This window comes from Lemur catta, chromosome 17 (assembly GCF_020740605.2).
Source record: "Lemur catta isolate mLemCat1 chromosome 17, mLemCat1.pri, whole genome shotgun sequence".
NCBI lineage: Eukaryota > Metazoa > Chordata > Mammalia > Primates > Lemuridae > Lemur > Lemur catta.
The window spans coordinates 1,265,704-1,280,007 of record NC_059144.1 but is presented as its reverse complement, the minus strand read 5'-3'; the positions used below and the strand labels follow the sequence as shown (position 1 = coordinate 1,280,007).

Sequence of the window (14,304 nt, the reverse complement as noted above, 5' to 3'; positions counted from 1 at the left end):
AATAAAAAAAAATGGGGTAAATGGTTCTTTTTTTTTTTTTTTTAATAGAATTGGATGAAGAACAGTTTAAAAGTTCATAACGAATCCATTCTGGAGCAGGTGTGGAATATCTTTTCTGAAGCTTCCAGCGGTGTAAGTTGTATCTAATTTTAGATTTGCAGTGTGGCGAAAATTCATAGTACTGAAATGGGAATGTCTTATTCTTGGAGGTCAAGACAGCCTTCTTTTTCAGAGAGCCTCTTTGTGCCTCCATTTATGAGAAGGAATGAACTGAGTGCATAGCGGAGAGGATTTCCTTATTGTGCAGAGACAGATATTTAATCCCAATGTTTGGTAATGGTGCCAGCTAACATGTAATGATTTGCTTAGACATCAGGCAGTGGCATGCTTTGGTGAGAATGGGAGCTTTGGATTTCTGACAGCCCTGGTTTGAGTCCCTGCTGTGCTGTTTGCCTCACGTTTGATCTAGGGCATGTTATTCACCTTCTGAGCCTCAGTTTCCTTAACTAAAAAATGTGGATAGTAATATTGATTCATTTATTCAATACTTACTAAAGGCCACGCACAGTGGCTCACGCCTGTAATCCTAGCACTTTGGGAGGCCACGCAGGAGGATCACTTGAGGCCAAGAGTTCAAGACCAGCCTGAGCAACATAGTGAGACTCCATCTCTACAAAAAATAGCTGGGTGTGGTCGTGCAAGGCTGTAGTCCCACATTCTCGGGAGACTGAGCCAAGACGATTGCTTGAGCTCAGGAGTTTCAGGTTATAGTATGATGTAGTATGATGACACCGCTGTACACTAGCCTGGGCGACAGAGGAGACCCTGTCTCAAACAAAAATAAAATTAAAAAAATAAAAACTTACTGAGTGTCTAATCTGTGCCAGTCCCCAAACAAAAAATCTAAAGCATCTCAGGTGGCGGTGGTGGTATTATGAAGAAAAAACAGGGTAAGGACATAGTGATGAGGTGTTCTTAAGATAAGAGGTTAGGGGGCCCTGGGCGGCCTCTTAATCTTGTAGTGTAAGGTAGATGAGGATGCCCCAGTATTCAATGGGCACTCAAGTCTCATACAACTCCTTCCTTCTGCTGGAGAGAGAATTCCTTTGATTAATTAAATTAACTGTCTGTTAGTCAATGGTTTGATAGTGAGAGGTCCTAAATGTGGAATATACATGCAGAAAGTCTTAGTTTGATATCATTTAGCCATATTGTTGATTACATTGTTAATGTAAAATTTTTTTCCCCCCTTCAGTTGTACTTTGCTTCCATTTGGAGCTTTATCCTATTTGGAGACACATATCAGTAGTTTCAAAAAACAAAGTTCTGACTGGTCTTTTATTCTAGTCAGATTATCAGGGGTTGATTTGTTTTGTGTAGAGAGAATCATTTTGGCAGCAAATTGAGATCAAAATGAAACTTTACCTTGGCAGTATATCATTTGTCTCTTTCAGAATATACAAATTGGGCCTTTGAAACCTTATAACCAACCACTTAATTGGGATTTATGTGGCACCTATTTTTTATAGGTTATTTATTTTAACTAAGAAACAAAGATGTGAAATTGCTTAGTTCAACTGCAGGGTTTAAAAAAATCATGTTTTCCAGTTTCCCCTTTGAAGGAACATATTAAAATATCTTAAACATACTTAAATTAAATGATCAGTAAACAGCCCATGGTAAATTCCTTTGCCTTTGCCCTGTGACCCTCCTGGCATGTCCCTGGTTTTGTCTGCAAAGTGAAAGGTCCTGAGGTTTTCTCTGTCCACACATCAGTGTCTGTCCTGTAACTGCTCACCAGGCTCAGGTTGGGTACTTTTCTGTCCTTTTCAACCCCATCACAGCTAGCCTGGTCACTGTGGATCCAGTCATAATTAGGCCAAAGTCCTGCCTGCGTGGAGCTATCTTCTAACAGGGGAGATGGGCAGCCACGTATATGTGTCACAGAGTAACATCAGGTCCTGATAAGTGCTGTGAAGAGGCAGAAGGCAGTGGAGAGGCTGAGACTAAGAGAGGAGGCTCTGGCAGGCAAGTCAGTCCAGGTGTCGAGGAGACCACGTGTGAGGAGAACATGGAATGAAGTGGGAAGAAGATGGGGAAGAATACATTGAGCAGCTGCTGGATGGATGAGCATGTGCATGCATCTTCCCTCCCTCTCCCCCTCCCTCCCCCCCCCCAGCCCCCACCAGTGGCCAAGGAGTTGGTTTGGACATGAGGCAAAGTAGTAGCTGGAGACTTGATCTAGATTGGGTAGAAGGGAAGCTAAGGTCTCAGGCATTCAGTGGTCGTAATAATATTTTACTAGAAGATACCAACAGAATTGTAGAATAGATGTAAAGTTTCTTTGTCCTAGTCTTCCTCCTGAGTCTATTTCTGAATTCATCCATGAGCCTTGATGGCTCAGTGTCTCTGAACCACAGCTACCGAGAAAACGTCAACTATTTAGTTCAATATCTGTTTCCTAATGCTGCTCTTCCAACTAGGGGTTGAGCATTAAGGTGTGAAGTCTTGTACTCTAGCAGAAGCCCGTCCTCCTTTACTTGGTCCAGTTTTAGGGATAATAGTTCCCCTTTGCAACCTATAGTCTCCCAGAGGAGGAAGACCGTAGGTCACTTGCCCTCTCCTCTGGCTGGCAGTTAGCAGAGCTGGAGCTTGAACCCAGGCCTGCAGGTGCGTCAGCCTGCTGGTTTCTGGCACCCGCAGCAGCCCTGGAGCTGCTGCCGCTGGCCTGCTCCCTTCCTCCCAGAGGCAGTGGTGTTCTTGGAGCAGTGCGGGACGTTGCTCCACGTCATCGCTTGAGGTAAGGTAATGTCGCCAACGGAAAGCTGGTCTTCGTCCAGTGCATGAAGTTTGGTTCTCTGTGGTTCCTTACTCACAGTCCTTTGCACTATATCCAGGCGTCCCTGGACCATCCCGAGGGCAGCTATCTAATCTGAATAATGATGATAATAACAGTTCCTTTGTCTAATATTAATACTTGATAATTTACAAAACTTTGCATGCATTGGGCTGGTTTATTGAGCATCGACTGTGCTGGGCACCTACGTGTCTTCTCTCATCTTCCCCGTCCGTCCTGGTATAGGGAGGTGTTGCCACCTCTCGCTTCACAGGTGAGGAAACAGGTTCAGAGCAGATGAATAACCTGCCCTGGGTCGCCTGACTAATTAACAGAGCTGGAACTTGAACCTAGGTCTGCAGACACGTGAACCCAGTGGTTTCTGCCATACCTAAGTGCTTTTGTCTTCCTTCATGCAAAAAAAAAGTGAACAGTGAGCCAGAATGAACGGTCTGGCTCAGGTGACATAAGGATTCTTCCTTTTCCCCGTGGATTGAAAAATGTCTGTTGAGTGCAGAGGGCTGTGGGCTGGGGGGGGGTTCTCATTCTGCATATTACTGCTTCAGTTTAGCTGGGGGGGTGGGGCTCACAGTTATAAAATGGTAAGTGATAAAACCGTTTTTCTTCAACAGTTTATTTAATCATTACGTGCGATGATGTGAACACCTGTGCTCACACATTCAGAGTGAGCGTTTATGTGTTTCTTTTGCTTGGTAATAAGGAGCCAGTCAGGAAGGGACAAGACCCACAGGCGCACAACCAGGTGACAAAACCCCGTGCAGAGACCTGCACAGCGAGTGATGCCAGGGAGGAGCGAGCAGGGGCAAAGAAGAACAGAAGGGAAAGGAAGGAAGAGCGGCAGAAGAATCAGAAAAAAGAAAAGAAAGAACTAAAATTAGAAAACTCAAAGAGTCAGAACCCTAAGAAGCGCAGAAGGGGACAGAAGGCTGACCTTGAGGCTGCTGGGGAGGAGGCCCCCGGGGCCGGTGGCTCTGCAGGGATGGAGAGCAGGAAGAAGAGGCGCAAAGGCCAGCCTGCGGAGGAGCGGCAGTGGGGACACGGAGCCGGGGGGCCGGGGCAGGGCGCCGGCCAGGAAGAGACGGGGAAAAGGAAGCGGAAGCTCTCAGAAGGTAAGCAGCTAGCTTGTGCTCTAGGATTCATTAAAGAATGTTAAAGCTGTGAATTTGGGGTATATGCAACCTGTTAGACTTTGTGTTTGAACCAGGTATGGGTAAGAGCATGAGCTTTGGGGTTAGGCCAGCCTGGGCTCAGTCTAGGTGGGTGACTTTGCCCTCAGCCCCCCAGTGCCTCTGCAGCCCAGCGTGACAGGTTGCTCGGAGGGTCAGTAGGATGGGGTGTGGAATGTGCCTGGCATGAGTAAGGTCTCATTGGATGGCAGCTGCTAGCATAAATGCAAGATCTTTTATTTTTCAATGTTTCTAAATACTTAGTCGAAACAAATTCTAAGAAGAAAATGATGAAGATCCCAGGACATCCTGAGGGTGGAGAACTGGAAGACCATGTGGCTCCTGCAAAAGGTATCATTTCCATCATTTGAAAAGCAAATGTAGGTTTGTGTAGGTTGGGGCAGGGGCCAAGAGATGCCCCCTTCTGGGGAAGGAGGAGGTGAACTGGGCACTTCTGGCAGGGTCTTACCCTCCAGAAGCCTGTGTAAGAATGTGAAAGCAAAATCAGTTCTCTAGGTTGTGTGGGTCATTCCAATAGTGCCTCTGTCTCTCTGTCTTTAAGGAAAAATGTAAGGCAATCTGGACTAGAAATAAATATTATCTTTGGAATTTAGAAGAAACCCAGTATGGCTTTCTGAGACCCTGCTCCCTTTTCCCCTTCCCAATTCTCTTGTCCTTGCCTCTCATTATTCCCCTAGAAGTACCCTCAAGTCCACCCAGATGGGGCTCTTCGCTTCCCCATCGCTGGGTCTCTTCCTGGTGTCCCCTTGCTTGTGACTCCATGGCCACCTGCTCTTCTTCAACCACAGTGTGTACTTGTCGGCATCCAATCCCTGGCCACTGGGGTTCCTTTTAAATGCTGTTGCTTACACAAAACTGCTCCCGCTTCCCTGGACCTGAAGCATTTCCTCCACCTGGGAAGTGGCAAGTCTCTGTCCTCCTGCCTCCCCACCCTGGGGGTGCTGCCAGTCCAGAACAGGCCCCAGGGCCCAAATGGGGATCACAGCTTGGTCTGCAGAAGTTCCTAACTGTCAGGGCTGGGTTCCATCTCTTAGCTTAAAACCCCCCTCCCAACTGTGTATACAGTAGGCCCCCCATGTGCAGTTTTTAGGACTCTTGGTCCTGAAATACTAAATGGAAAATTCCGGAAGTGAGCTATTCCTGAGTTTTAAATTGCACACCATTCTGAACAGTGTGATGGACCCTCTCGCTGTCCTGCTCTGCTCCTTCGTCATAAGAAGGGTGAGGACAGTGCAGTATTGTATCTGAGAGAGAACGAGCACATCCACATAACTTGCTGTGGTAGATTGTTATAGCCGTTCTAGTTTGTTATTATTCTTGTTGGTCTCCTACTGGGCCTCATTTGTACAGTAAGCTTTATCATAGGTGTCCGTGTTGAGTTACATGTTTTCTTTTGAGATCGTCGTAGCTTCATATACACCTGTAAGAAATAATGGAGACGTATGTCTCCTCAGGTGTCCAGGTGCCCTTTGCGTCGTTTCCCCCGAGGGGACACTTTACAGAACTGCAGAGCAAGGCCTTGGCCAGGACGTTGGCATAGGTTCAGTCAGGGCACGGCCAGGACGCCGTGTTGGCCACACCCACTTCCTCTCACCCCCAGCCCCTCCTTAACCTCTCACTATCTATCACTAACCTGGCCTCCACTTTTGTAGTTTCCAGAATGTTCTGTAAATGGATTCCACGGCGTGTGGCCTTTTGAGACTGGCTGTTTTCACTCAGCATTAGTCTCTGGAGGTTCCCCTGGGTTGTCGCGCCTGTCAGGAATCCTGTCCTTTTCATTAGTAGGGCGTGGCCCTGGTGCAGAGTCCTGCGCTTCTCTGAACAGTCACCTGCTGTGACCAACATCTGGGTGGTTTCCAATTTCTGCTTATTGTGAATAAACTGCAGTAAACATTTATGTACAGGCTTTTTTTGTAAACATAAGTCAGTTTTTCTGGAATAAATGTCCAGGAGTGCAATGGTGTGTCATATGGTAGTCGCGTGTTGTTTCATTTTTAAGAAACTGCCAGCCTTTTCAAGAGTGGAAATGCTATTTTATGTTCCCACCAGGAACATGTGCGTGATCCAGCTTCTCCACATCCTGGCCAATGCTGGGTGTTGTCACTATTTTGTGCATTATTTTTCCATTCTGATAGGTGTGTAGTAATAGCTCATTGTGGTTCCAGTTTGTAAGTCTCTAATGGCTAATGATGTTGCACATCTTTTTGTGTGTGTATTTGCTGTCTATATATCTCTTCATTGAAATGTCCCTGTTTTTTTGCCCATTTTCTAATTGCATTGTTTCGGGTTTTTTTCCCTTTGTTTATTTGTTTGTTGTTTTTTACGGTTGAGCTTTGAGAGTTCTTTAAGTATTCTAACTATTAGTCCTTTGTGAGATACGTGGTTTGTGAATTTTTTCCCAATCTATAGCTTGTTTTTTCATCCTTTTTTTTTTTTAAAGACGTGGTCTCATACTTACCTGGCAGGGGAGATACCATGATCACGAAGGTGGTTCTCCCAGGGCAGGGCTTAGCCACTGCACTCCGGATGTGCTGACCCCTGCGATTTCCCCAGAGGTGGGAAACTGGACTGCATAATTTGTGGTAGTAGGGGACTGTGTTCACACTCTTCCTTGGGGAAAAAAAAAAGACATGTTCTCGCTCTGGTGTCCGGGCTAGAGTACAGTGGCATCATCATAGCTCACAGCAACCTCAATCTCCTGGGCTCAAGCGATCCTCCTGCCTCAGCCTCCTGAGTAGCTGGGACTATAAGTACACGCCATCACATCCGGCTAATGTTTTTATAGAGAAGGAAGTCTGGCTATGTTGCTCAGGCTGGTTTTCATCCTCTTAATAGTCTTTTGTAGAGCAAATGTTTTTCATTTCAATGAAGTTCAGCTTATTAATTTTTTCTTTTGTGAATTGTGCTAAGAACTCTTGACTTAGCCCTAAATCCCAAAGATTTTTTGTTTACTAAATTATTTTTTGTATAGATCTTTTTTACAAATAAAAATTTTATATATTTAAGGTGTGCAACTTAATGTTTTACTATTTGTATACATTGCAAAATAGTCACCATACTCAAGCTAATTAACACATCTGTCGCACACACATTGGGCATTTGTGTATGGTGAGAACACTTAAGACACACCCTCTTAGCAAATTTCAAGTATACTCTAAATGTTTTTAGTTTTACATTTTACATTTAAGTCCATGATCCATTTTGTAAGGTGTAAGATCTTACTTAAACTTTCCGCTTTAGCTGCCTTTCTCTCACATGACTTTGGGGCATGTAGGGGCATCGCCTTGTTACTGCCAGGTAGGGACAGAAGCTCAGGCCTCCACTGGGCCTCCATGGGCCCTGGAGGATGGATACTCCTTGTTCTGCTGAGCAGAGCTCCCCATGTGGGTCCAGTGTGGATGAAAGCCCAGAATTCCTGCCTGGCTTTTGCTGGTGTTGGGTGAGGGTGGAGCCACGGTTTTTTCTGTTGGGCTGGAGTTGAGTGGTTGTTGTGTAAAAGGTTTCCGTCTTGCTAGGCTGCCCCTTTCCTGGTCCATTGCCAAGAGAGAGCAGGCTTCTGTGGGGCTTTCTGGTCTGTGCCTGTCGGTGCTGCAGGGTGCTAGATTCATCGGCTCCAAATCTGCGGTACAGGAGGCAAAAAGCTCGCCCCCCACCGCTCTGCAGCCCGAGCTCCCAGCCAGTCTCTGCTCTTTCAGTGTCGTCTTATGTTTGTTGTATATATAATTTCAGGGTTCTTAGTGGCACTTAGCAGGAGCAACAGGGGAAAGTACGTCTACACCATCTTCTCAGGAGTGGAAGTCCCCTAGATGAGTATTTTTAGTCCCTCGTATAATAATTTGTAGTTGTCCTCACTCTTGTTCAAGGTTAAGCTCCTTTTGCTAGTGTTTGTCTTCCAAACTGTGTTTGACAGCCCCATGATCTTGGTGGATGCTCAGTAAATTTTTACCGAGTTCCTTGAATACAACTCTGTCTTTCTACAAGCGTTTGTAGAGATGATGGTGCTGGTTTGTGATGCTTATTTAACGTGCTCACTCTGAGAACGAGCACTTTGAAGAGAAGTAAGTGCTTCTAGGCCACTGTGATTAGACAAAGCGAGTGACTGCTCCGTGGTGCCAGGGTGCCCGGCTCACTGGAGTTTCCCAGGAAGCAAATAGATACTGCAGAAATAGATACTGCAGAAATTGCCTTCTGGTAATACAGCAAAACAAAATGTCTAACATGTTATTCTTTATGTTGTAGATAAATTCAACTGGAAGGGAACTATTAAAGCAATTCTAAAACAGGCCCCAGACAATGAAATAGCAATCAAAAAGCTAAGGAAAAAGGTATGGTATATGAACAAATCCAGGCGCATAATAGCTGGGGAGAATTTATTTTAAAATGTGCAATTGTTACATATATATCTATATATTTAACCTGAACTGCTCTAAGTGTGGGTGTGTGTCAGTGGTCCGTGGGAGGGAACTGGGCCAGAGCCCATCACACAGCCGCAGCGCGGCCTAGATTTGGGGCCTGTTTATAAGACTTTGAAGACAGGCTCCATTTATTTAATTTTTATTATGTTTGAAAATTATTGTTTGAGATATTTTTCTCTCTTTTGCTTATTGTAGAGCAATGGTTTCTTCTCTTTGCTTTAACTTTGTATCTGTGTATGATACACGCACAGCCACGTGCTCATAGCATGGGTTTCCACAAGCACAGCACACCTGTGGAACCAGCACACGAGTTTCTTTATCTTTCGCTGTTGCCCAACTTCTGGGCTAAGGAAAGAACATTGTAAGGTAAATTTCAATGATAAATACACCCATTTGATGTTTGTTTTTCTCTGTGAAGGTTTTAGCTCAGTATTACACGGTGACAAGTGAACATCACAGATCCAAAGGTGAACTCCTGGTCATCTTTAATAAGAAAATCAGCAAGAACCCCACCTTTAAGTTATTAAAGGACAAAGTCAAGCTTTTGAAATGAACATTTCTGTATTTAAAAAGTGAATCCATTCTACTGACTTCTTCCTTTCACTGCTGTTTGTAAAATGTGTAGTGAATTATGATAACTCAGACTGTGCTTTCTGAAGCTGTTATTTTTAAGTTAAGGAAAAGTATATTTTTGGTAGAAATTTTATGAAAAAATAAAATATATTCTTATCCAAAATTCTGAATTTGTGGTGGCAAAAATTAATGTACTTTAAAATTTATTTGTGGAAACTTTAAAAATGCAGTGGCAAAAAATGGCAAGTCAAAAAATAATTCTTCTATTGGCTGGGCACAGTGGCTCATGCCTGTAATCCCTGCACTTTGGGAGTCGGAGGTGGGAGGATCACTCGAAGCCAGGAGGTTGAGACCTGGGTAACTTAGTGAGACCCGGTCTCTACAAAAAATATGAAAAATTAGCTGGCATGGTTGCATTCACCAGTAGTCCCAGCTACTCAGGAGGCTCATTCAGGAGGTCCACTGGAGCCCACCTGGTACTGGGCAACAGAGCAAGATCCTGTGTTTTTTTGTTTTTTTGTTTGTTTGTTTTCTGGTCAGCAGACTAGAAGGAAATGTTTGTTTGTTTTTTTAAAGTAATTCCTTTTTTGTTCAGACTAAAAAGTATTCATTTTAACCACATAATTTCTATACATTTTTGATTAGATATTTTTTGTACATTTGTTTTTTTGTGTTGTTAAAGTGTGTATGTAAATTGTAGTATTTGGTCCAGGCATTGCTGTGACAAGTCTTTTATATGTGCTGATCCTTAGCCAGAAGTTACCCTCTCCAGAGGAGGCGTCTCTGTAGCAGGCCCCACTGTGGCTCCTCTGCCTTCAGCCGAAGAAGACCTGTCTGTTGGGACTAGACTCGGGAGTAGTCTGTGGCCAGAAGCAGGAGGTGCAGGGAAATAGCCCATTGGAGACGGAGCCTTAACTAGCTGTGTGGCCGCTGGGCTGGGAAGTGGTGTTCTGAGTGCTGCTGGTTGCCAAGGAGGGAACCTGTGCCGCCTCCTGGTGGTTGAGTAGGTTTTGCCCACAAGTCCCTTAAAAGAGGCGGAAAGTGTCTGTGGTAGTAATCAGGGAATACCTCATCCTGCAGATGAAAGCAAGGCTGGGACGGAGAACAAGTGTTAGGATTAGAGGGGGAGGAGGGGGCGAAAGGGGGACAGAGACCCCGTCTGAGCTTCTGAGTGCCCCTAGGAGGTCAGTGGGCCAGCTTCTTTCTGGGATTTGCCAGCCAAGCCAAGTAGCACCTGTGCTCAGTTCTGGTTTGAGGACGCGCCACTGTAATGGGGGGAATTGAGGGGCACCGTGTTGAAATGAACAGGACATCACAGGCTTTAGAATCAGGCCTGGAGTCAGGTCCTGGCTTTGTCCCTTATCAGTTAACCTCTCTGAACCTCTCTTTCCTCATCTGGACAGTGGAGACAGCAGAGGGTTGTGAGTGAATGAACTAGTTCCTTTAAAGTACAAGCACCACCCCTAAACCCATGTCACTACCGTTATTGTTATCAGTAGCCCTCTTTGAGCCACGAGGAGCTTTAAACAGTCTGGAAAGCAGAAGGAAAAGTGGGAAAGGGAAGCTCGACCCAGACCACACACCTAATCAGGGACAAGACTGGAACTCAGCTGTGACTCTGCATCCAGGACGTCCTCCTGCTCTGGCACGCCAGGGGCAGAGCTGTGGTCCACCATCCACCGGGGCATGGCAGGGAGATGCAGAGCCACCCGTGAGAGTCACACAAGGATGTGCAGGTGTCATAGTAGTTGAGAAGTTGTGATTTTTATTTTTCTGCCAAAACTACCTGTGTCCAGGTTTACTGTGATACCTTTAAGGCAAAGTTTGCCAACTGTGACAAAATTAAAAGGTATCCTTAACTCTGTAGGTGAGTCCTCATTTTTGTCATCCTCACCAGCCGTTACCCAAGGTTCTCAAGAGTCAGAACTTCTGGGCAGCCCAGTGCAGAAATGGGGCTGGCCGTGCTGCCCAGGATCCCAGCAGGCGTCCGTCCCTGGGGCTGAGGACATGGGCTCTCAGTTCCCCCGAATGCTGCAAGGACGGAGCAAGGCCAGGGCTGGTGTCTAACGGTCCATGCTATGGAAGAGTCTCTTCATCGGACACTGCAGTTGGTGGCAGCAAGGGCTAACCGTGTGTGCAGCTGCCCTGGGGGTCTGCCTGCAAAGCGTGGTCCGTGGGTCATGCCCAAGGCCCTTACACAGAGACCACCCTTGTCGGTGTTGGCAGTTGCCTGCCTGATGAACTCTTAAACAGGCATGATACTGAAGCTCCGGGGACTTTGGAAACCGATGCAATGATGTTCCCATAAGGTTTTACAGTTTCGTTTTGTCTAAGTTGAGCATAAGCTTAATCCTGCCATGTTCTGCCTGTCTTCCGGCTGGTCTTGGGTCTGGCAGTCAGGTACCCCCAGACCTGCCAGGGGTGCATTTTGACACACCGTGGTTGTCCTGGTGTCTTATTTTCTGGGGTATGCCTGGCATCTGCCAACCATGTGTACTGGCCATTTTTCATGATGAGCTTAGCAAGCAGGATTTGAGAGAAGATGGGCTCTGCCCAACTCCAGAAGATTAGGATGTGTGACTGCTGCACACTGGGGCCCTCCTTAACGCTGGGCACAGCGGGCACTGGGCCCTCCTGTGAGGAGCAGGCTCAGGACAAGTGGGAAGCCAGGGAGTGAGCCAGGGCTGCCTTTCCCCTGTGCCCGGCTGCACAGCCAGACCCAGGCCCACTCGGAGGTCAAACGAATGTTAACCGTTGGTGGCAGAGCAGCTCTTATGTGGAGACACAGAAAGTGTTACTTTATAGTGATTCCTGAATTACACGTGGGCAAGAGGTTGGTTGTAGTATAGTTAACCCCTGTTCTTGTTCCAGTAAACTGGATTTTGGCAAAAGAGTTGGTACATAGGTGAAATCTCACCCCTGTGAATTCCGGCAGAGGAACTACTGATTGTAAACGTGGTGGGATTTCACATGTAAAGAGACTCCATTGGAAAGTTGTATGTGTGCATGGAGTTTTGCTTTTCCCACAGACATATTTAGACCCGAATGCTCTAGTACTCTCCCTGCTGGCAATTCTGCACTGAGCCCTTTTGTCATTGAGACGCTTCTGATTCACAAGGACTAATAAGTCATTCCAGATTGTCTACCCTGGGCCGAGCTCTATGCCAGGCGCTGTGTCCCAGAGGTCTCCGGGGAGGGGAGACAACATTGGGGCGGACATAGGAAAAGGTCATGAGGGTGTGCTGGGTATAACGTGGGCCCAGGAGGGACAGGGTAGTTCTGCCTGGGGTACGGACAGAGGGTGCTAGGTTACTAAAGACCCCTTGGATTGATTCTTGAAAGATGGTTATTTATTACCTGCTTGATGCATCAAGGCATCTTTTTCATATTCCTGCCACTTCACTTCCTCTCACCCTGACTCCCACATGGGTGCAGAATGAGGGGTATGTTCTAAGCAGGGGTCACGTGCCAGAATTAGATTTGAGGCTGAATCTGAACTTTGTGTCTAACTAGCCAAGTTTCCCCTGCCCCCCCCGCCCCCGCTTAGGCAGGTTATTTAGCTTCTCTGAACCTCAAGGTTCTTTCCTGTTGCACTGACTTCCTAAGGTAGATAGAGTGAAGTTAAAATACTATACCCAAAGGGCCTGGCACACAGTCAGTATCTGAAAACATCTCCTCTTAAAGTACGTGAAGCACACAGACTGTGCCATGTCGACCACTGACTGCCGGAAGCGCTGGCTCTGACATCTGCTTTTCCCACACGAAGCTTTCGGGATGCCCAGGCTGCGGCAGAGAAGAAACAAGGTGGCCACACCGTGCATTAGGGCAACACATTTAAATGAAGAAATCCCCTTCAATTTTGAGGTCACATTCTAGCTTACAGTTAATGTTTAACCGGTTTTCAGGACAAAGACACAGTCCTGGCCGGGCACAGTGGCTCACACCTGTAATCCTAGCTCTCTGGGAGGCCGAGGCAGGTGGATTGTTTGAGCTCAGGAGTTCGAGACCAGCCTGAGCAAGAGCGAGACCCCGTCTCTACTAAAAAAATAGAAAGAAATCAGCTGGACAACTAAAAAATATATATACATATATAAAATTAGCCGGGCATGGTGGCACATGCCTGTAGTCCCAGCTACTCGGGAGGCTGAGCCCAGGAGTCTGAGGTTGCTGTGAGCTAGGCTGAAGCCATGGCACTCTAGCCCGGGCAACAGAGGGCGACTCTGTCTCAAAAAAAAAGAAAAAAAAAGACACAGTCTTACAACTGCCAAACCACCTTATACAAGTTGATATTTTGGTGTAAACTTTTTCTGTTGCAGTATGACATACATACAGAAATGTATGCAAATGTTAAGTACTGCTCACTGAGTTTCCAAAAGTGCACGTACCTGTGTCACTAAGTCAAACAAATAGACTATTTAGCCCAAGGGTACCCATACCCGTACTTCTATCCGCGTGGATTGGTTTTGCCTGGTTTTCAACTTGACATCAATGGAATTGCACGGCATGCACCCACTTGTGTCTGGCTGCTTTGACTCAACATTCCATGAGATTCACCCATGTTGCTTCGTGGCGGGAGCTTACGTTGGCTTTGCTGCTGCACGGTATTTCCCCCTTCTGCTGTTGATGAGGTGACTGTTTCCAGGGCGACTGGGTTTCTGACAACACTGACGACACGGTCTCCTGGTGCGTACACTTTCTCATCACTGCGGAGCGCATGCCCAGGAGTGGCAGTGCTGAGTCACAGGCATGTTTCGGCTTTAATAGACACGGCCAAACAGTTCTACTAGTTTATACTGTTGCCCTCCGTGGTACATGAGTTTACTTTGCCCCAAAATGTACTAAAACTTACTATTTCTTGAATTTCCATCCCTGTGTCTATCTCCTCAAAATAGCTGCTATTCAGTGCTGTCAAGCAAAATCGCTGAGGGTTACACTAGATTATAAAACTGTGGAAAATGGTGTCTCCAAGTTTTCACGGCAGATTTCAATCTTGGGTGATGTTAAAAATAAAACAGAATAGCAGTTCCCCCCAGCTTAAAGAATGGCATCTGCTTACCACTGTCCTTTTCACATTTAAAGAAAGTTAAGATCTCGCTTAGTTTACTTCTCATTAGATTTAACAGCTTCTGTAATTTGGGGTTGGACCCTACTTCTAACCGTCCGTCTTGGTTATAAGACGGAGAATTTCTGAGAAAAAATCGGTATGCACTGATGAAAAGAAAAGTTCCTTTGTTTTCTTTTGAGTGCAAATGCTGCTTTAGTTTTTTTGTTA

At 46.0% G+C, this 14,304-nt stretch overlaps 1 protein-coding gene and 1 non-coding gene across 2 annotated transcripts in view; both read left to right on the top strand.

Annotated features, from left to right (window-relative positions):
- The window catches only part of LYAR (Ly1 antibody reactive), a 28,315-nt gene extending 19,116 nt beyond the window's left edge, over positions 1-9,199 (top strand). The window contains exons 5-9 of the mRNA XM_045528453.1: positions 49-132; positions 3,558-3,966; positions 4,288-4,374; positions 8,284-8,369; positions 8,878-9,199. Of these exons, the coding sequence (XP_045384409.1) occupies positions 49-132; positions 3,558-3,966; positions 4,288-4,374; positions 8,284-8,369; positions 8,878-9,012 (801 nt within the window). The 3' untranslated portion in view covers positions 9,013-9,199. The remainder of the gene's footprint in view (positions 1-48; positions 133-3,557; positions 3,967-4,287; positions 4,375-8,283; positions 8,370-8,877) is intronic.
- On the top strand, positions 6,495-6,658 carry LOC123622978. Its single transcript, XR_006729710.1, has one exon. It is a non-coding gene; the product is annotated as a U1 spliceosomal RNA (small nuclear RNA).
- Positions 9,200-14,304: the final 5,105 nt, after the last annotated feature.